The sequence below is a fragment of the Prionailurus bengalensis genome, chromosome D3, assembly GCF_016509475.1.
Source record: "Prionailurus bengalensis isolate Pbe53 chromosome D3, Fcat_Pben_1.1_paternal_pri, whole genome shotgun sequence".
Lineage (NCBI taxonomy): Eukaryota > Metazoa > Chordata > Mammalia > Carnivora > Felidae > Prionailurus > Prionailurus bengalensis.
Genome location: NC_057356.1, coordinates 21,904,485 through 21,927,620, shown reverse-complemented (window position 1 = coordinate 21,927,620; position 23,136 = coordinate 21,904,485). Strand labels below are relative to the sequence as shown.

Genomic DNA, 23,136 nt, shown 5'->3' with positions numbered 1-23,136 from the left:
AAAGCCTACTTACCACTGTCCCCAGGAATCTTCATGAACTGAGACATAACCTCCTCTTCATTGCGGAAGGGAGAATACTTATAGATGAGTTCTGTCTCAATGGCAAACTTCTCCACATTGTCTGTGACAGGTTCCCGGGTGCGAGCATTCCAGGTGGGCAATGGAACTATCACCTTTGGAGTAAACATGGGCAGATACTTTGAGGGAGGACCCAGAACAGCCTTCCCCCAAAATGTGTATCCATCTCATCCCTCTCCACAGTGGCTCCACAATGCCCCAGTGGTGAGGTCCAAGCTTTGCAGCTTGGCACCAGAGGCTCTGTGGCTTCTGCCCCTTCCCAAGACTCAGCGTCACAGCACTAGATCCTCTGGGATGTGCTGATTTATGCTGTTGGGGGGTCTCTGCATGAGCGGTGCCCTGCTTGGGATGCCCCTGGACATCCTCCTAATCTGCTAATAATTCTACTCTACTACCAAAAAAATATTTGTTATTATCTAGTAAATCCAAAGATACAAATAAACCTACAACTCAGCAATTCCATCCCCAGGTTATATCCTAGCAGAAACTTCCGCACTTACATACCAGCAAACATGTAAGGGTAACACAAATATCCAATACAGAATAGATAAATTACACTGTTGTATATTTATACAACGGAATACTGTGTAGTGACGACAATGAACAAACAGCTACTAACATCAACATGGATGGATCTCAAAAACAATGTTAGGTGAAAAAGGCAAAGTGGAAAAAAAACCTATGGTAGGAGCCCACTTCTATAAAAGTCATAAACACACAAAACTAAACTGTTACTCAAGAATGCATACACACAATACAGGTGACAAAACTATAAAGAGAAACAAGGCAATCATCACAAAACCTACCTGAAGGCAGCTCCTTCAGAGGTGCAATAAGGAATACAACTGGTGAGGGGCACACTGGGAACTCCTAGTATCAGTCTATCATGGCAGCTATCATGTTCACTTTATACTTATTCTCCCAACTGTACCCATATTTTAATATACTCTTTCATATTATGGAATTTAATCTTATGTTTATGTTTTTAAAAATCCTACCCTTATCAACTATACCTCAATAAAACTAAGAGGAAAAAAATCCTCTTTCTTCTAAAACTGTATCCTCAAGTGCCACTCCCACAGGTTTAGATGTACTCCTCCCCCAGCCAGCTGCCCATGAGAGCCTAGGGATGGCTGACTGCTTGATTCCCTCTATAGAGCAAACCAGTCCAGATACCTCAAAGGTTCAAATCACATGCCCCCCTCCACCTAAGGAAAAAGGGACACTGCATTTTAACAAGTGCCAGGGTGATAAAACTGTTGAGGGTTGGAAGAGATTTTACTGGTTTCTAAGAAGCTTAATGTCTGATGGTATTCATCCCTAGAGCTGGTTTGGACACATTCCTAACCAGCCAAAAATGATCTTATTTTGAAATCTTGGCTGAGTTTGCACTAGAGTACAATCCAAAATAGTGACCTTCTAGCACCAAGTAAGGAAAAAATTTCAACCTAGCTTTTTCACCAGGGGAACCGAGTTCCATTTGTGTTCTGTGAATCTGTACCTCACACTGCAACTCCCATTTTTCACAGCAGCCCCAGGTGATAAGAGCTTTTTTTGTTGTTTTTTGTTTTTTTTGACAATAATATTACTTTAAACTGCATGTACTTCCACTGGCACCCATCCCTGCCATTGGGACACTTCTTTAGTTTCAATGTCACCACTCTGCTGGTTTTCCTCCTACCCACTCCTGTCTTTTTTGCCACCTTCTCCTCTTCCTACACTTTAAATGTTAGCATCCCTGAGATCCCAAGTCCTCTTCTCACTCTGCATGCTCCTTTAGGTGAGCTCATCTGCTACCAAGGTTTCCAGAGCCTAGGCCTCCCCTCAAGCTCTGGACCCAGACCCAACTGCGTGTCCAGGAGAAAACTTAAGTTCTTCAGCAAAGACTAGCAGAAGAGGATGTCACTCTCTTCCATTCTTCACCAGCTCCAGACAGCCCACTATGCCCCAGCTGCCACATCAGAACCTGCATCGTGACCCTCCTTCCCCTTTCTGCTAATCAAACATCAGGTTTGTGGGCCCCGCATGCTAAAGAGATGACAATTCTTCCTACATCTCTCGCCTCCCTACTGCAGCCCTGCAGGCTACACATAGCCAGGGCATCTCAACTAGTTTACTCCAACACCTCTATCTTTCCAATCTAATCACCACACAACAATCAAACTGACCTTTTTATAAAAGATACTGATACTGCTACACCTTTGCTTAAAATCCCTTTGAAGCTTGCCGTTTTAAGTCCTGCACACTCACCAAGGCCCTGAGGTCAAGCCTGACTGACCCTCCCTGATCTCCAGAGGCCACCACCTTTCTTCAGGTGGCACCTCTGCCAAGTCCCTTCCCACAAGGGAAGGTGATGGCCTTGAACAGATGATTTCCATGGACTTCACCACCCACCTCCTACCACCCACAGTCCATCAGGAAACATTCCTGAAAATCGCAGCATGGGCAAAAGTTCTCCTGCCCTACCTTCTCCCAAGAGACTGTTCTTTCCAGCCACAGCACCTCTCTCACTCCATGTATGATGGGTGAACTGACGCAGTGCACCAAAAAGGCAAATACATCCACCGGCTTGCCAAGGAAAGGCAGTGGAAAAAGACAACCTTTCATTCCCAACATGAACTATTTTGCTATGATTTAGGCTCATCTAAACAGGGCCAGCACAAATTTACCCACAGCTAACCACCAGAGATTAATCAGATTGAAAACCTGACCAAATTCACCTATCTATTTATGCAACAGCCATGGATTTCTCTCTGAAAACCCTCTTAACCCCCTCTCTAAAGCTCTAGTCACCACTTCTCACACATGAAAGGAGGTAAGAGTCCAGTCTGAGGCTGGGAAGACTGAGGCTATCCCTGATCCCCACCATGAGGAAGCACAGACCTCACCAGACCAGCTCTGCAGATATGTGAACCACCAGGCCACAAAGAAAATCAATGGAGCATGTGTTTAGCTTACATAGTTAATTACCAACAACACGTTTTAAAATCAGAATATTCTAGATTCATTAGAACTTCCTTCCAATATAGCAATGATGACCTGGGGCTATTTGTCATCTGCCATTTAGTGAAGAACTTACAACGATTTCCATACACTCACCACCTGCTTCACTACCTACCCAGGCCCTATAGGGATCTGACTTGTACCTTCTGATACAGACAATTAAAGCAACATATTTCTTCAAAAGGAAAATACATTCATAGCACATCCCACAAAATCACCATCATATAGGAAAGACTATGCTGCTCCAATTATTAGTTCCTATTATTATTACAGCCTGTGGTCTCCACCCATAGTTATGAAGCCAAAACACTCCCCTTGATAAAACAACTCCATATTGACACCCTGCCAGAATGAATTCAGGCTGCAGCTCTAAAGAAGGTACAAATCCTTGGTTCCTGCCATTTGATGACCCCATTCTCAGAAACAGGACAACTGTTCTCTGAAGCTTTGAGATTTTACCTTCTCTTAAACTAAAAGGTCTGCCTGATGCTTCAACCAATTCATCCAACCAGCTAATCCAATAACAGGGGTGTGGCTGTAATCCTGCAACCTCAATGAGTCCAGCATCGATGGCAAATGACCTACAGAAAGACCCTGGTCAGATGTGGGAAATGTCTATTTGTGTGCTTGTTTTTAATGTTTATTTATTTTTGGAGAGAGAAAGAGAGGCAGAGAGAGACAGAGAATCCCAAGCAGGCTTCATGCTGTCAGTGCAGAGCCTGACGCGGGGCTCAAACTCATGAATTGTGAGATCACGACCTGAGACAAAATCAAGAGTTGGATGCTTAGCTGACTGGGCCATCCAGGTGCCCCAGATCTGGAAAATGTTAAATGGCAACTCGAACCACAAGGATAGGACCTACCTCATCAATGCCTTCCTCCTCATGAAAGGTCCTGGACAAGAAGAGGCAAGTCATAGTATCCTCCTTCTTGGTGAAGAGTATAAAATCCTTCCCAATGCGCATTGAGCCCCTGAAAGGGAAGCAAAAATGGATTATTCTCTCAGGGATTCAAAAACTCATCTGAAAAAGAAGCAAATTCACTCTCTGGACGTGACTAAAACTGCCTTTAGGAGGCTCTTCTCAAGACCTCCCTCCATTAGGACCCTGAGCTGAGGCCCACGGCCCTCATTCCTCTGTTCTTCCATCAACTTTCATCACTCCTCACAACTTGCCTGACCCCACTTACCCACCATACAGGGCTCCTTCACCACCCTTATAGGGCACATTCCCAGCGATCGTCAGTCCCAAGTTAGTGTCACCCCCAACCTGCTGCCACAATAGTAACAAGTAATCCTGCTGCCCATGCACCAGGTTCATCTCAGCTACACAAGGGCTGCTGTACTCTTTGAATGTGTCACCATCAAGTTTCCCTCCAGGAACTGACACCTTCAACATGCTGACTACATCCAGTTCCCGTCAGGTATTTCTCATTCACTCATCAAATGGCAGAACCATCAAGGGCATAGCCCACGATCTATGCTCATAAGTTCTCAAAAAAAAACAAAACAAAAAAACAACAAAAAAAAAAACCCAACGGTATGACCCCAAAGCTCAGCTAAACCTGACCTCCCCAACCATACACAATATAATTCTTAATCACAGTTTTTAAGGCCTATAATTGGTTCATATCTTAGAACTATAACCATCTTCTGTCTCAAAATTGTTTTGCCACCTCAAGCTCATTATGACATAGGTGGTCCCTGCTTCTGTATGCAACTGGTTCTGGGAAATGTGCCTCAAGGCTGGGTTCCACAAGGCAAAAGTCTGAATGGAATCAACTGCTTCCTTCCTCTGGCCACATTCAATCATCTGAGGAACAGGCAAGGACAAGCCTTTCTGGGCAACATGGAACAGGGCAGAAGTTCTAACAGTTCATTGCCCAATGAACAATGGGACTGTTTAGCTCCCTTCTTCTGAGTAGCTTCTGGGGCTTTATGGCTATTATCTCATTAGTCTCCATAATACCCCAGGGAGAGGATGGCAATGAGAAGCCTCAATACTCTCTTCTATGTACAAATACAAACCAGGCTAGCATGCCAAACACATAAATGAATGCCATGTCCCATTTCCCCCAAATGCTCAGGAAAACACCCAGGACACTATCCAGAGACACCCTGGGGGCTGCCAAGTTCTGTTTTTCATCCTCTAGTTCCTAAGACATTGGCAATGTTCCTTCCCCTGACAATTTCACAGCCCTCCTCCTTCTTCTCTGAAGCTTATGGGTGGCAAAATGAGGCACATTACCTTGCCTTCTGTCAAAGCTTACTCTTGCCCTAATTTGGCAAAAACTCTCACTTTGTGCCTCTTTCTTCCCTCTTTGAACCTGACCTTGGAGGCTGAAGAGCAACAACTCCAAAAATACCATGTCTGCTGGCTTCCTTGCTTCTCAGCCCTATTCTCAGCACAAATCACTCCCTCCCGAAACACTTTTTCAACTTCTGAATTGGTATCAAAATAAATACACTCTCAACACTAGATGGCTCCAACCTCAATGGGTCCTTTACAAATATCATTGTACTAAATTATGCTAATAACACTCTCAACTTCCTGGTCTTCTAATTCTAAGCACAGTCAGAGTCACATTTTGTTTACTCCTTAAGCTTGCTTTGTAAGAGAGAATGTCAAAGAGTAGAACCCCATTTTCTAGATTAGGAAATAGATTTCAGAGACATGAAACAGCTTGCCTAAGGTCACAAAATTACCAAGACCAGTTAGGAGGAGGTTAGCCTATAATCCAGAAGGGAAGTCGGGCTTCTTCTATCACACTGACTCTAGGAGACTACAGTTATTGGGGACTTAGAGCACCGGTGCTGGAATCACCTGGGGAACCCACAGAACCCACAAACCCAGTGAATCAGGCCAGGAATCTGCCATGGAAAGATCAAAAGAGAAATAAAATAAGAATCCAGAAACTAGGGGTGCCTGGGTGGCTCAGCTGGTTACACATCCAACTCTTGGTTTCGGCTCAGGTCATGATCTCACAGTTGTGAGTTCTGGCCCCACATCGGGCTCTGTGCTGACAGCACAGAGCATGCTTGGGATTTTCTCTCTCTGCCCCTCCCCTGCTTGCTTTCTCTCTCTCTCCCTCTCAAAATAAATAAATAAACTTAAAAAAGAAAAAAATCCAGAAACTAGTCTAGGGCTCTCACAGCAATGAGAGCATTTAATCCTTAACTTATTCAGTATGTATTATAATCCCAATTTACAAAGGAAGAAACTGAGGGTCAAAGAAGTAATTAAGTGGCTGAAGTGAGATTTGAACTTTAGTTTGTGTGACTGAAGTGAGATGGAGAACAGCTCCAGCTCTGCAGTCAGAAGGACCTGGTTCTTATCTCAGCTATACGCTCGGGCCAATATTTTTGTAACTCTGGGGAAATCACTTCATCCCCATAAACCTCAATTTCCTCAGTAGAAAATGAAAATAATAGTCCCTACACCACAAAGGGGTATAATGAGAATTAAACGAAATCATCCAAGTAAAGTTTTTAGCATGGTGCCTGGCACATGATAAGTGCCTGTTATTTCCATTTGGTTTCTCCCCTGAAAGACAAATCAAAAAGTCCAGGTACCATGTCCCTCATGTCTTTGTAAGCATTCTCTTCCCCTGCCACACACCCAAAGCACACTGCATGTGAGGGACTACTGATACCGTTAACTAACCAAAGCACCATCCTCTCTCAAACAACACGTTTCCACAGCAAGACTGGAAACGTGACTCAGAATTCCATTTGTACAAACTCTAAATCTTATTCCATCCAAAGGTATGTACAGCTGGAAGTGAGCACTTCAGAAATAGAAACCTTTCTCTTGGGGCTTCACTGAAAATCAGAACAACACATTCCAAACACCAAACAAGTGGGAACCAAGGGCTGAGAAAGAAGTCCCAAGAGATTTGAAGACATTAGGTAGGTCCCTGCTACAGAGTCCAGCAGGACATATGAGTGGAGACCCTGTCTTCTGGGAAGGAGGGTTCAGATCTTTTACTCACCCTGGATCCCCATATGGCAGGCGCTCAGGGAACAGTGCTGTGACATGAAACAACCCTTTACCATCTCAGATATCCTAACCCCAAAAACAACCACCTCAACCGCAGGGTAAAAATAAGAATTTTCCTCAGGAGGAGAGATGTGGTTCCAGAGCACACTGCCAAGAGAAAACTACAACTCCACTCACCCCAATTGGTTTAAGATGTTCATACTTTTCAATCTGTAAGGAAAACTACAGATTTAGAACAGTTACTAAGTCCCCAAACTACCACTTCTTTTTGACTTTTCTTCTGTTCCAGAGTTACAGTGATGAAGGGTTAAGGAGCAGGAAAATTTTCATTGGACAGAAGCAAGAGAGCACTGCTTGATTTTGTACGGAGTCCTATGACAGGTTTCTGGTATACTTACGATTTTAACCCATTCCCATACTGCCCAATCTGGGTGGACTCAGGCGTTCGCTTGGCTGACTTCCCAAACTGGATCACACTGGCAGCATCACCTGAAGTGGCAGGCACAAAAGAAAGTGAAGCATTTGCATTTCTTTCCCAGGATCCTCAAAAATCAAAGGTCTGAACCTTGTTAAATCCAAGCAGGGCTGTGTGTATGTAGGCAATCTCAGACTGGCCTGTCAACACCACCATCACTATGACCTTATTCTGTTACCAGAACATGGTATGAAGGCTGAGGGAGACCTCTGTAGTTCTAGCTCTAGGATGTTGTGCAAGCTGATAAGTACACTGTCAAGAGACAGGTAATCTGGGGCGCCTGGGTGGCTCAGTCGGTTAAGCGTCCGACTTCAGCTCAGGTCACGATCTCACGGTCCGTGAGTTCGAGCCCCGCGTCGGGCTCTGTGCTGACAGCTCAGAGCCTGGAGCCTGTTTCGGATTCTGTGTCTCCCTCTCTCTCTGACCCTCCCCTGTTCATGCTCTGTCTCTCTCTGTCTCAAAAATAAATAAACGTTAAAAAAAAAATTAAGGGGCGCCTGGGTGGCGCAGTCGGTTAAGCGTCCGACTTCAGCCAGGTCACGATCTCGCGGTCCGGGAGTTCGAGCCCCGCGTCGGGCTCTGGGCTGATGGCTCAGAGCCTGGAGCCTGTTTCCAATTCTGTGTCTCCCTCTCTCTCTGCCCCTCCCCCATTCATGCTCTGTCTCTCTCTGTCCCAAAAATAAATAAACGTTGAAAAAAAATTTAAAAAAAAAAAAAAATTAAAAAAAAAAAAAAAAAAGAGACAGGTAATCTGACTGACTTCAGGTTGCCACTCAGATCCTATCTCCCATGCTAGGACAAGACCTGGCAAATCCATTAGTGGAATTAAGCCTATGATCCTGCAACAGACCTCTCTCTCCAGATGGATCTTCTAATCACAATAGTGAGGTAACAAAAACAACACGATAAGTTTTTTGTAAAAAGAGTTACGTCCTCCCCCAAAGAAGCAATCATCTCATCACTTACTTGGATCCATTCCTGCTCCATCATCCAAAAAGCAAAGCATAAATCCTCCTCGAAGGTCCTCTCGCCTTTCTGTAAAAGAAGCAGTTGCCATTACTGGGTAGTTACCTATCAGAGGGTGGCAACATGGGTAAAATCAGAATGTATACCAATGTGACGTTTGATCCAAAAAGGTTAGAATGCCAAATCTAGCTCCTCCTTCTAACAGCCTTAGCTAGTATGAAGTAAATGTCAGAGCCCTTGAGGGTGGGCCTTACTATCAAAGGTTCTCCAATGCTTTCTAGTTCATGACAAAGCTTGAGAGAATCTTTGAGGGCAGGAAATACCTGGTCCACTAGACTAACCACACCAAGGACCACTAAATATCATGTATTTCACACAAACCTCAATCATCCTTCTGCCTCTTTCCACCTGGATTACTTCTACCTCTGCCCTCTGCCATGGACCCCAAGCCACTAAAGCATTCCAACTACTACACACTCTACCTTATCAATACTCTTCAAATTCAACAGAGCATCTCCTTTGTGGGTTAAGTTTGGGGTAGCCATCAGACAAAGCAATCAAGCCAGACACGCCACGGGCACAGCGGTGACAGCTACTATCCAGACAAACTGCTATGTCTATGTGTGACTAGCCCCAGGCTAACTTTAGTTTCTGGGCTATATGTATTCATTGCCACATCTTCTGCTTGGCACGGGTCCTTGAAATGGCTCCCTAACCTAGGAATGAGATGGCACAAGGTATAGTGAGAACTTCCTGGTTCCCAGCTGGACTTGCTCAACTGGAAGGAGGAGCAGTCTTTTGACAAAAGAAGTCCTTTGACAGTGCAGCCATGGCAAGGCTTCCTGGTCAACAGGAAGGGAACAAAACAAACTGACTGCCATTTCAGTAGGTGGAAGAACCTCTTCTTTCGGTAGCTGTCTTCTGCAGCAGCAGGTGGTTACTCAAAGTAGTCTGGGTCTAAGCATCTCACAAACACTAAAGAAAAGATTCTCAAATAGGGAAGGGGACCATACTGGAGTTTCCAAGGTGCCTTTGACCAATAATGAGTACTGTGTTGGCAAAGGAGGAACAGCACGGGCTTTGGAATCAGGAGAGCACTTCTATTAAAAGAAAGGTCTATGTAAGGTACTACGGAGACAAGCCCAAGACTGCTTTGGAGACTACTTCCTGAGAACTTTTTTGTCTCCCCTAAGCTGAGGTTCACCAACTTCATACACGATCCAAGCTGAGGAATCTCAGTTTAAAACACTCTTTGTCCTCTCCTAAGGCTAAAGATTCAAGGGAGTCATGATCACCTTCGTTAAATGAACTAGTTAGTGTAATTTAAAACGCTATTTCAAAAGTACTATAAAGCACAGAGATTTTCAAGTATCACTAAGTGTTCAGGAATTTAGCTCTACTAAAACGTTAATAACAAGTGCTTCTTGAAAGTTCAAGAACAAGGATCTTCCTGGAAGTACTACTAGTAGATAAGAAAATTTCTCCTTATGGCAGTGCCTCTTATCAAAGTATGGAGAATCCAAATGAGATCTAGTAAGCAGGAGCAAGTGCAAGAGAAGTGCAAAAAGACTTCAAAATTTCCTTCTGGAGGAAGCAAGGTATCACATGGAGACTCAATCTGGGTCAGATACAGAACATGGTAAAAGTGTTCTAAATCTAACCAAGAGCCATTTGCTGTACACTTCAGCCATAAAATGTACATGAAGACTGTGCTTCAGGATTCAGAAATTGGTTCAAGCCAAGTGCATTTCAAAAGTCTTCAAAGATTACTGGCATTTCTGGAACACTAAATAGGAAGTTACTCTAGGCCCTTGTGTTTGTTAGAATAGGATTTGCAGGCTGTTTTAACACAAAATCACCACTTAACAGGGGGTCTGAGATACCTTTCTTGTTCAAAGACTTCATTTCAAAGATTTTTCATATGGTTTACAAGGGTTAAGAGATCCACCAATAGAGGATCCTCCTGGCCACACAGTAATCAACAGCCTGTATGCAGCTAGTAGTAACCAAGTCCATGATCAAGTGCAACACTCCCTCAGGGCCAAGAGAGACTAGCTGACACAGCAGTCACTTCTTCAACTTTGTAAATATGCAATGTGGTATCTTTACCTGGCTACAATGCTTATCCTAATCACTCATTTATTCAATGAGCATTTACTGAGCACTTCCTCTGTGCCTGGCTCTGTGATAAAAACAACAGTAAACAATACAGATATGATCACTGCCTTCACAGAGCTTAGAGTCCAAAAGCTGCTACTCTCTGTAGAAGGTTAGGTAATCAGGAGGGTTTAAGCAGGAGACCAAGAAGAGTAACAGCAAGAGCAAAATGTAGTCTGCGTTAAGAATCAGCTGAAGACCTTGTTAAAAATACAGATTCTGGGCTCTACCCTGGAAAGTCTGTGTGAATCTGAGGTGGTACCTAAGAATTTTATTTCTTTTTTTTTTTTAATTTTTAAAAATGTTTTTATTTATTTTTGAGACAGAGAGAGACAGAGCATGAGCAGGGGAGGGGCAGAGAGAGAGGGAGACGCAGAATCCAAAGCAGGCTCCAGGCTCCAAGCTGTCAGCACAGAGCCCAACTCGGGGCTCGAACTCAGGAACCGCGAGATCATGACCTGAGCAGAAGTCAGACGCTCTACCGACTGAGCCACCCAGGCGCCCCAGAATTTTTATTTCTAACAAGCTCCACAGGTGACGCTGTCCATCAACAGACCACTCTTTGAGAAGCACTGAACTAGAGAATAAAGAACCCATTGCATCCCTGCTTAAAACAATCTCCTCAGACATTCCACAAGTTAGAGATGTATTCCTAACACCTGATATTTACTTTGTCAGTCATTTGAGTGATATATGAAGCCTCCAAGCAAAGGATTTTGATGAAGAACAGGGAGTTCTGGAGAGAGGAGAGTCTAAGCAGCTGGGGGTTGTATGCTTCCACTCCCATCATACATTTTGGAACCAAGACAGGGAGGGCAAAGCCAAACTGCCTTCTTTGCAGTTGTGCCTCAGATCCTGGTAGCAGCTATGTAAGATTATCAGAACAAATTTGGAAGGATGCACATCTAAGCTCCCCCCAATATGGCTAAGTCTAGCTTCTCCAAATCAGCCTGACATCCCACATCCCATCATCCAACTCTCACTGGGGAGAAGACAGGAAATAGAAGCAGAAGAAATGTAAAATGGAGCTAATAAATCAAAAGTCAGAGATGATAAAATAATGTCCTCAGCAGAAGTTGTAATAAAATGACATCCAAGTTCTTGTTCTTTTGCCATCTGAGCACTATACATTTCAGGTTCACATGCTCTAATTTTCCATTTCTATGATTCGGCATCACAAAAGGGATCTTTCTTTGAGAAATGACACTCCTATACAAAGAAGTCAAGAAAGTCAATAAAAATACCAAATCTACTTCTGACAGGCACATTATGGTATGACCCCATCTAATAGGAATGTTTTGGGTGAGTGAACACCTCTGCACTTTAAGAGCCTGGTTCCTTTGTCACCCTTCTTAGGTTTAAATACAATCTTTTGGGGCGCCTGGGTGGCGCAGTCGGTTAAGTGTCCGACTTCAGCCAGGTCACAATCTCGTGGCCTGTGAGTTCGAGCCCCGCGTCGGGCTCTGGGCTGATGGCTCAGAGCCTGGAGCCTGTTTCCAATTCTGTGTCTCCCTCTCTCTCTGCCCCTCCCCCGTTCATGCTCTGTCTCTCTCTGTCCCAAAAATAAATAAACGTTGAAAAAAAAAATGTAAAAAAAAAAAACACAATCTTTTAAAATGTGAATTTGTAGTGAATTCAAACTAAATCTGATGTTTGAGGGGATTTCCAAGTTCAGTATCAATCTAGTTTCAGAACAGGAGACAGGAAAATACTTTCCCCTCTGTACCAACAATAAGAACTTTATAGTACTAGGATATTACTGATTTTATTATTCTACTTGTAAAATGAGGTTGCTTTTATTCCTCCTGTTGAATGTGTTAATAAGGCTCTGAGGTAGAAAAGAGTGAAGTGATACCTCAGCCAAGACTCCCAATCTCGAGCTATTTGGAGTAAATCAAGTCTTTTTCCAAAATGCTGTAGTCCTTACTGATTATATCATACCATTTAATCATTAACTGCCTTGACAATTCCCTTAAGACCAAGTTATTGTTCTCTAATCATCTGCAGAGTGCTGTCTCTCCAATTAGAGACTTAAGTTCTCTAATGAGAACTTAGAAAAGGCCCCATCACATCCTCTCTGGACTCCTCCCAAAGCACAACAGCAGTAAGAACACTGAGCACAGAATAAATGCACAGTTGGCCCTTTTCATTTAAATTGAAATCCAACTGTTATGCTCCATTTTGAGTATAATGGACAAAATTTTCTTAGTGAAATTCACCCGCCGAAGGTGGAAGGAGGGGACAGAGATGATCTCTGTTTAAAACTGTTTCTTTCAAATAGACTCAGCTCTGATGATTTTTCTTTTCAATGTCACTTGGAGTAGAGGCCCTTTCTCTGCTTTACCATCTGTGCGATGATTAAGACAACTGCTGATTCTTTCAGAGGTAGCTGTAATTGCTCCTCATCATAGCACACTTGAGATGTAAGATACACAGTAAGTTGGGAATGGTTCCTCCATTTGGCCTTAGGGTTTAAGTAACCATCTTCTAAGACTCTTCTGCTATGACTTTTTCCTGTTCATTTCTTCTAAAAATAAAAGAAGTCTTATTTTCACCACTTCGGCATAGCTTTTTGAGAAGGCTTTCAGAATTTAAACAGTATAGCTGACGTTTAGCTGTCCTGAATGATTTTCTTTGCTCTAAAGAAAATGTGCATGAGAAATCCATCATATCTAGGGAGATTCATCATAATTATATAACACTGAGGTTCTGAGAATCACTTCTTAGTTATGTGCTTGTTCCCATTTATCAAATGAGTGAGTCCATGAAGAGGGGCTATTTGATAATTGTATATTCCCACAAAAACTACCAGTATTCTCAGATGTTAGTCAATGTTATTCAAAATATTAGCCTAAACCTTTCAGAAGACTTTAGAAAAGTTTATCAGAAAAACAGAGTATGCTAGCCAAATTGGATTTAAAAGCTATCTTCCCCTATTCCCCTTCCAAATTTCTAGCATTCAAATTACCAAAAAACATGCTGGTACAAACACTGAACAGGCAGAAAGCAAACTAAAAATGATAATTTAAAATTTTTAAAAAGCCAATGATAATGACTAAGAATTCTTCCACTGTTGTACCTACTCCAGAAAAAAAAAGAATTTTACTACCAACCAGCAGAGCCAATTAAATAAGCAAAACAGTAGACACTGTTAGTATCTTTAAATTCCAAGCAAAGCAGCCCTCCTTTCTGACATTTCTGCCTGGGAACATCTCAGCGAATTCCAGCACCAACCCAGTTAACCCACCTGTTTTAGGCAACTGACACCAGCAACCCTCCAAGTCCTTGCTGAGGTTGCAGAGAGAGGAAGTGGCCTCCAATAAGCTCTTTTTGGCCTCAGGCAGCAGTAAAATCAACCAATCAGTAAGCCAACCAATCAAATCACTGGTACTTGGTCACTTTGTTCCCCACTACTCTACTCCATTAACCCATAAATCTCTCAGTGGCTACTTAAGTAGATCTATAGATCTGGACACCACATGTTAGTTCCCTTGCACCAAAATTTTTGGTTTCTATTATATGCCTGACCAGGAATGCCCTGTTTCTACCTGTGACCTGGAATAATCAAGCTCTTAAGCATTTCTTCTTAGGCATACCAATAAATTCATTCAAAGGAACTGAACGTCAGAGGAAAGGACTGACATGTAACTTAGACTTACCTGCATAAATATCTATTCTGGTGGCATCAGCATCTCTGCAAAATTAAAAGAAAAAAATCAAGATCCAGTTGAAAATATGAAGTATCAACCATCAAAATGTACAATATTTTAAGTGGGATGCATACTATTTTGAGTCTATTTTCAGGAAGTCACACAGAAATTCTGTATCCATTACACTTTCACACTTAGTAATACTGTTTTCCTTATGTGTCTGTGAAACACTTCTGAAGCTCTGAACTATTTAAAATAATCACATGACACATAGGGCCTGGATACATTTTTTAAATACAGATTTCACAGTAAAAACATCTAGAGAATAAGAAAGAACACCATCCTTTACACACTAAAAAATGACTCACAACTGTGTTTCTCTCACTCGACTGCAATCATAAAAAATGTTCTAGTAACTTGTCCATTTTTCTTTGTCACAAAATGTTAAAGGAAAAAAAAATCATCTGCCACGAAGCCTATGAAAAATCAGGTCTCATAGTATACACACTACAGTCAACATACTAATTCACAAGCCCATAATCTTATCCTAACCTAAAAGGAAGTTGGGGCACTCCATCAGACTCCAACCATTAGCTGAAATAACAAGTTCAGTCATCAAGAGCAGCTTGAAGGTAATCTAGTCCAATTCTGCCAACTGCAGGCAAGGAAAATGAGGCACGGAGAGTTTCATCAGTTTTATTTTATTTTTTTAATTTTTAAAGGTTTTTTATTATTTGGAGAAAGAGAGAGAGAGAGAGAGAGAGAGAGAGAGAGAGAGAAAGCACAAGTAGGGGAGGGTCAGAGAAAGGAGACACAGAATCCGAAGCAGGCTCCAAGCTCTGAGCTGTCAGTACAGAGCCCAATGCGGGGCTTGAACCCACAAACCGTGAGATCATGACCTGAGCCAAAGTCAGACACTCAACCGACTGAGCCACCCAGGTACCCTAAGTTTCATCAGTTTTAAGTGGGGGGAAAAAAACCCACTCAAGTCCATTCAGTTCTATATGTACCTATTCCTAAAAACATAAAAACATTTTCAAATATGAGAAAAATTAGCAAAATGTGTGCATGAACAGTAACATATACTCCTAGGAATCTCCAATTCACCATAGGATATAAAAAAAGATAGTCTGCCACAACACACCATGGTCTCACAAAGCTAATAAGTGGCAAAGTCATAGTTCCATTAAGCTACAGCATCTTTAAATTGAATACAAAAATTATGACTCAACCAGGATTGAAACAAAATGGAACTTTTCTGGTGAAACAACTTATTAACAAGCACACTTTCATGAACAGTCCAGTGAATAACAATAAAAGTAATAATAGCATAGATTTATAGTATAGATATAGATACAAACAGAAAATTACCCAGCAGCTCATTAACTAGGGATCTGTTTAGAAAGTACTTCTACTCTCAGGGCACCTAGGTGGCTCAGTCAGTTAGGCATCTGACTCTTAAGTTTGGTCCAGGTCATGATCTCCCAGTTTGTGGGACTGAGCCTCACGTCAGTCTCCACAATGACAGCACGGAGCCTACTTGGGATTCTCTCTCTCTCTCTGCCCTTCCCTTGCTCATGTGCACATGCACATATGCATTCTCTCTCTCAAAATAAGTTAACTAAAAAAAATGGAAGTACTCTACTCTCAATTCTTACCCTCTTCCTTCATTAGTCATCAACACTTGGTCAATAAGCAATGTGTCTGAATTTTATGTCTGCATTCAGAAACAAAACTGAGAGAATATTTTCATAATTATGAACAGAATCGTGATTTGGATGTTCCTATTTGCTTATCTTTGAGGCAACCTAAACTTTCTAGTCTTGCACATAACATTTATAGACTTCCATCACTAAGAACTCAATATAACACAGTGCTGAAGACTTTCTTCCAAACACAGCTACTAATAACAGAAGATACTTTGATCAACTAGGGTCAATTAAATATACATTTTAGGAACACACTCTGGCATAATTTTAAAGACTTTAGATGGTGTACATTTTTGGTAACACAAATTAAATAAGATCTTGTCTGTCCCATTACCTTGATTGCTAAATTCCTATCTTAATTCCTTGCATTTCATTGCAATTATCTTGCTCTAATACACAAGGGAAGATAACTTGGAAGGTCATAAGTTCACTATTTTTAGGACAAGCAATGGGTGAATTAAAGTTAATCAAGTAAAGTAGAAGTATCAACTAACACGCTATTAAAAATACTTTTGGGGTAAGAGGCCTCTTAGGAGGGAATTGCAGCTGCTTACAGAACTGTCTCCTTCCTAAGTCTTCAGAAAACAATAGTCACAAGGACCCAAAAAGTTTTCAAGCACAGCTTGTATGCCTAAAAGACTACATACCTTGCATTATCAACCAGTTCAGCAAGAGCACCAAACAAGAATTCATGAGTAGTTCTGAAATGATAAATACTAAGAATCAGCAAAAGAATTACAGAATTGAACTATGATACCTAATAAGTCAAGGTTATAAAATATTAAAGTTTTTAGAAAATCTAAAATTGCCATTTGCATTGTCACTTTACACTACTGAAATTTCCCCACAACTCGAAACCTTTAAGAGTTGCTAAGCCCCCTCAAATGTTAATCTATTAAATCTTGCTGTCTACTCATGTCTATTCTTACTATGTTAAGAAACCCACTCTGAAGCATTAAGATTCCTATGTGTATATACTATTTTAAAAGCAGCATTTTCCACTACTCATGTTCTGTCTAGAAAAAATGTCTGTATTTTATTTTTCATTGCCTTAACCAGCTATCAGTTTCTGCATATCTCTAAGCATGCTCAATGGGTGACTTGCTAACATTCTGCTTTATCAGTACTTATGTGTTATCTATTGGTAAAAGAAGAAAACCCATTTGCTTTTGTGCAGTTTATAAGCAAAATATTCCATTTGGAAGTGAGGAGAAAGGAGAGGATAATCTATTTCCTGACTTTCCAATTCTAGTCAAAAACAGCTTTCTCCACATTAAAGAAGGGAATCCAAGACCCTGTTGAACAATTCCTCTTAGGAGGACAATAGCGTGGTGTGTTCTTCCTAAGGTCCCTGTTAGCCCCTTCAAGGTCATCTCTCTTCCAGGAGGCTGCTCAAAGTTGGGTTAGATAAATACACAATTACCATTATTATTCATAACTCAATAAATATGTGTGCCTAAGATGCATCCTTAAATTACTTCTCCACTTACACTCTCTTTGTGCTATTTTCCATAATAGTCCTCTTATAGGTATAAGAGTAAAATGCGTCCCCCTAGAAACCTTGACTTTTGATTAAAGAAAATGTAAAATCATTAACCTAAGTACATTACCATCATCAATTTTTCAAAAATACACAAATTATACCCGTTGATTTTTTTTTTGGTATAACTGTTGTAGCCATTAAAGTGAAAATTTCTAAAAATTTAGAATGAAATATACCAAAATTAAACAACCAGTGTCCAGGATCTCTGATCACTTACTATATCATGTAAAACTTAAAACAAATTGTAAAATATTTGCTTATAAAATAAACACCCAAAGCTGAACTGTCCAGAAACCCTGGTTTCCCCTCAAGTAAACCCACAAATTTTTACAACTACAAATTTTGAATTAAAACTGTTACTAAAAGAAAAAAAAATATTGGAATTTTAGGAAGAACTTTTCCCCCATGAGATCAGTGATTATATCTGTTGCTAATCCAAGATGGCATCAATAAATAGGTCTTAGTAAAAAGTAGAAATTTATCTCCAATTCACTTAGAAAATAGAGTTCAAATTCTTCTGACCAAAATCCAATCCTTAATTATTTTACATGAAAAGAAAAACAATTTCAGGGGCACCTGGGTGGCTCAGTCAGTTAAGCATCAGACATCAGCTCAGATCGTGATCTTGATGCTCATGGGTTTGAGCCCTGCCATCGGGCTGTGCTGACAGCTCAGAGCCTGGAGCCTGCTTAGGACTCTGTGTCTCCCTCTCTCTCTGCCCCTCCCCCACTGGCGCTCTGTCTCTCTCTAAACTAAATAACCATTAAAAAAATTTTTTTTAAAGAAAAACAATTTCTATGAAAAAAACACCTGCATAAAACATATGTGTCTTTAATTAAAAATATTTAAGTTTCTAGAATCATCTTAAATTCTTCAAGTTATCATCTGAAGAAACAAAGAAGTATTCTGTAGATTACTACACTAAAGAAATAGAGAGAAATGTTAGAAAATTAAAGGTGATTTACTAAAGGTAATATAATTTAAAAGTGAATCTAACATTTGCTCTCAAGCTTTCAGTCATTTTCCTGTCTGAATAGAAGTAGCTAAAAACTTAACAAAGTGAATTACTCTCCATCCTCAAAATTTTTTTTAATTTTGAGGATTGTTATATAAAATAACAAATTCTATTGCAATACTTATTTCAATAAAAAGTTATACTTTAATATAGTCAAGGAAATTCAGAAATAAAACTCCTGTAAACCAAAAAAACCCAAACAAACAAACAAACAAACAGAACAACCATAAGAATGGACTACAATTTATATGCAGGAATCCTTGGAATACATCAAAGAATGAAGAACTGGCCTTTGGTAGTGAAAACAGTGAATATGAATAGTCTTCAAAACTTACTCTAATACCCTTTACTATCAGGGCAAAGAAATCACAAACAGAAATGGTGACCATAGGGGCACCTGGGTGGCTCAGTCGATTAGATTAGGCGTCAGCTCAGGTCATGACCTCGCAGTTTGTGAGTTCAAGCTCCACATCAGGCTCTATGCTGACAGCTCAGAGCCTAGAGCCTGTTTAGGATTCTGTGGCTCTCTCTCTCTCTCTGCCCCTCCCTTGCTTGCTCGCTGCCTCTCTCTCTCTCTCTCTCTCAAAAATGAATAAACATTTAAAAAAAATTAAAAAAAAGAAATGGTGACTGCTTCTCAGCAATACATATTTTTTTTCTTTTTTTTATATGAAATTTATTGACAAATTGGTTTCCATACAACACCCAGTGCTCACCCCAAAAGGTGCCCTCCTCAATACCCATCACCCACCCTCCCCTCCCTCCCACCCCCCATCAACCCTCAGTTTGTTCTCAGTTTTTAACAGTCTCTTATGCTTTGGCTGTCTCCCACTCTAACCTCTTTTTTTTTTTTTCCTTCCCCTCCTCCATGGGTTTCTGTTGAGTTTCTCAGGATCCACATAAGAGTGAAACCATATGGTATCTGTCTTTCTCTGTATGGCTTATTTCACTTAGCATCACACTCTCCAGTTCCATCCACGAGCAATACATATTTCTGATTGCTTCACATGAAAACTGCTTCACATGAAAATGAGAGACATTCAGAATTCAAGAAGATCTCAATAGGGCAAGGACAAAGTATCTCTGGCTAAGTTTTCACTGCTTTCTACACGATGTTTAGAAATGTGCCTTGTATATTTAGAATTTAAAGAAAACATTCCAAATGGCTTTTGTTGTTCCACATAGTATCAGTGCTGTTCCATACGTAACTATTTCAGACAAGCTAACAAATATCTTTAAAATGTAACCAAGGGAGGGGCACTTGGGTGGCTCAGTCAGTTAAGTGTCAGACTCTTGAGATCAGGTCATGATCTCATGGTTCATGGGATTGAGCCCTACATTGGGCTCTGTGCTGACAGCACGGAGCCTGCTCGGGATCCTCTTTCTCCCTCTCTCTCTACTCCTCCCCTGACTAGCTTGTGTGCACACACACACACATTCCCTCTCAAAATAAATAGACATTTAAAAAAATAAATAAATAAAGTGAGAGCTCCTGGGTGGCTCAGTCAGTTAAGCATCTGACTTCGGCTCAGGTCATGATCTCATGGTCCATGAGTTTGAGCCCCATGTCAGGCTCTGTGCTGACAGCTCAGAGCCTGGAGCCTGGTTTGGATTCTGTGTCTCCCTCTCTCTGCTCCTCCTCCGCTCACACACACGTGTGCTCTCTCCCTCTCAAAAATAAACATTAAAAAAATAAGAATAAAATTTAAAAAGTGTAGCTAAGGGATATTATTGTGATGTATACTGACACATCACAAAAGGCGCCTTTTGTGACAACTGTTGGGAAAGTCAGAGACAACGCACATCTCTTCTCCAGACCTTCAACTGATTGATTAATGGGTCCTACTAACAAATTCTAAAATCAGAGTTCTAAATGTTTTTTAAAATCAGAAGAATCAAAAACATACTGACTGCGTAAGTTCTCTCCTTTTTCAAATAATATTCAAACAGGCACACTCATTGCTTGCTAGCATTTGAAACAGATATCTGAGCAAGTATCAAAGAAAATTATTTTCACAGATGTAAAGATTCTTTGCATGTTATCAAAGAAAGGTCAACCATCTGGAAAAAGACAAGGATTTTTAACAAACTCTCACTTTCAAGTGATCTTGGCTTTTATGCCATTTGTGCCATGATCAAAATAGTTTTGCAGCTCAGCATTTCCAGTGACAAATTCACGGGTAGATCTACTCATTACATAAGGAATATGCTGTCCCTATTTATATTCAGCCTGAATTTAAACCAATAGATTATCCACAAGTCTATCATACAGTGATAGCTTCTGCTGTGTTCTTGGAGATGTTGACAACAGTTAATTGCCTTAACTGCTAGAAAATAAAGCTGAGAAACTAGAGCAACAATTTTTACATTCAAATAGCTTTAATATATTTAGAGCGTGAACCCACATTTCAACAGGATTGTAAGTCCCCAAAACTATTAAGTCTCTAGAGGTGACAGGTTCCTCTATGTTCATTCACTACATATATAAATAAAACAAACCAAAGTATCATATGGCCAAGATAATTTATCAAACATGCCAAGAGGAAAAGACATGGAAAGCAGTCATCTTATACTTAAGCATCCTGCTCTCTCAGACCACTTAGCAGTACTGCAAACAGTGACATAAGACACGCATCTTGTCACAAAGGAACATCACTACCATCACTATATCTGGAATCTAGCACCTAGATTGCCATGAACTTTTTACTAACAGTCACAAAACCCACCACTAAAGACCAGTAACTGTATAAAACTCCTTTTATTCAAAAACTCTTATCATTTAGTAATTGCAACACCCAGTATTAAAAGAAAATAACCAAGACTAAGACTTTCATGTTATGAAAATTTCACAGGCCTGCTTTAAACCTTAATGCTGACGTAACCAATAACCATCAACACTTACCACAGACATCATACCAAAAAAAAAAAAAAAAAAAAAATTCAAGACAGATGTTTACTGTCTCCAGTAAATGCTCCTAAGAATGTACCTGTCTAATGAATACCACCAAACAGCAACTTGCTACCATATTGACCAACTTGTGGTTTATATAAATCATACACTGAATAAACAATAATCGCCATCTATTCAATGATCATCATGTACCATGTATGAGCTAATTATTTTATAAACATTATTTAACATACTCCTCATAAACACTGTCAGATTAGCTCCATTTTATAGATGAAGAAACAGAGGCTCAGGGAAATCATTCTGCCCAAAAACTCAACCAGGAAGCAGTCAAATCCAAGCCTGGCTGGCTCCCAAGCCTATGCATGCTCTCTCCATTGCACCACACTGATTTCTATCCTTCTAGTCTGCCTGTGTTCCACCTGCAAGTCTATGTTACACGGGAGGTAAGCAAAGGGCCATACCTTACATAATTCACAATATGGCAATATTGTAGATGTCAGACACTCTATAATGGTTTTGTGTTTTAAAAATTGTAACAGAACAAAGGAGAAGGTACTCTAAGAAAAATCTTCCCATTTCTGAAGGTGACCTTGCATCACTTAACACAGAGAAGATCCATCTACCATCATAACGAGTAACAAGTCACGGCTTAGGAAAATTTAAACATTTGTTTCCTCTAGAAATGAATTTCTAGTCACATTACCATGATAAATAAATCTTCAAACTGGTTACAAACCAACTTATCTTGGTATTCCAGGGTTCATATTTTTTCTGGCAGGATTAGATACATCCTAAAGTATACAACTTCAAAGGTGTGATCCAGATTTAAAAATCTAGAGCTTCCAAAATGATACATTCAACCCTCAAATGTTCATGCAAGCAGGTGGTTCCAACTCAGTATGGGAAAGTCAAATTCACAGAGAATTCTCCAGTTGTATTTTAAACAAGTGACTTAACTAGAATTTTATTCTATACCTTAGTTCTGTTCACCTATTGTCAATAAGTTATAAAATGGCAATGTAAGAGTATTCCAGAACCTCAAATTAAAAAATTTGAGATAAACTAAAATTGAATAGACTTTCAAAGTAGGAAGTAAACCCTTTGCTTTATAAGAAAACAAGCCCTTAAAAGTATACTCGACTAGAGTTAGTACTGCCTGATAGCTAAAAACACTAACCATTATGGCCAGGTAAAACTTATTGCCTTAAATCTTGATGCCTTAAACCTGCCACTTAGCAGATGTGTAACTTCTGGCATGTTACTCTGAGCCCAGTTTCCTCAAATGCAAAATAGGAATAATCCTTACTCCAGCAAGGTTACTATAAGGATTATTTTACCCGTTTAAAAGTGACTGGCAAGAAGCAATTAACTGTTGTTACTATTATTATCAAAAAAGTCTTTGGGGAAGCTCTTCCAAGATTATCATATAGTCTTGTCATTCCAAATTTGGCCCCTCATTCCACAATTCAGAACTGAAGTAACCAATTATTAAATACAATCACCGGTGAACATCTAAGTGGCCTTCAAATGCTTGTTCTTAAACACAATTCAAATATAAAAAAGGATACTGAGGGTCTTGCCCAAGACATTATTAATTAGCTAAATAAGCATCACCAACCTATCTAAGTGGG

At 40.4% G+C, this 23,136-nt stretch overlaps 1 protein-coding gene across 5 annotated transcripts in view; it reads right to left on the bottom strand.

Annotated features, from left to right (window-relative positions):
* Positions 1-23,136, bottom strand: part of MORC2 (MORC family CW-type zinc finger 2) — a 41,262-nt gene that overhangs the window by 15,648 nt on the left and 2,478 nt on the right. For all 5 annotated transcript variants that reach the window (XM_043559244.1, XM_043559245.1, XM_043559246.1 and 2 more), the window contains exons 2-7: positions 16,684-16,737; positions 14,337-14,371; positions 8,521-8,589; positions 7,478-7,568; positions 3,945-4,053; positions 14-173 (exon numbers count right to left, since the gene is read on the bottom strand). In XM_043559244.1, the coding sequence (XP_043415179.1) occupies positions 14-173; positions 3,945-4,053; positions 7,478-7,568; positions 8,521-8,589; positions 14,337-14,371; positions 16,684-16,737 (518 nt within the window). The remainder of the gene's footprint in view (positions 1-13; positions 174-3,944; positions 4,054-7,477; positions 7,569-8,520; positions 8,590-14,336; positions 14,372-16,683; positions 16,738-23,136) is intronic.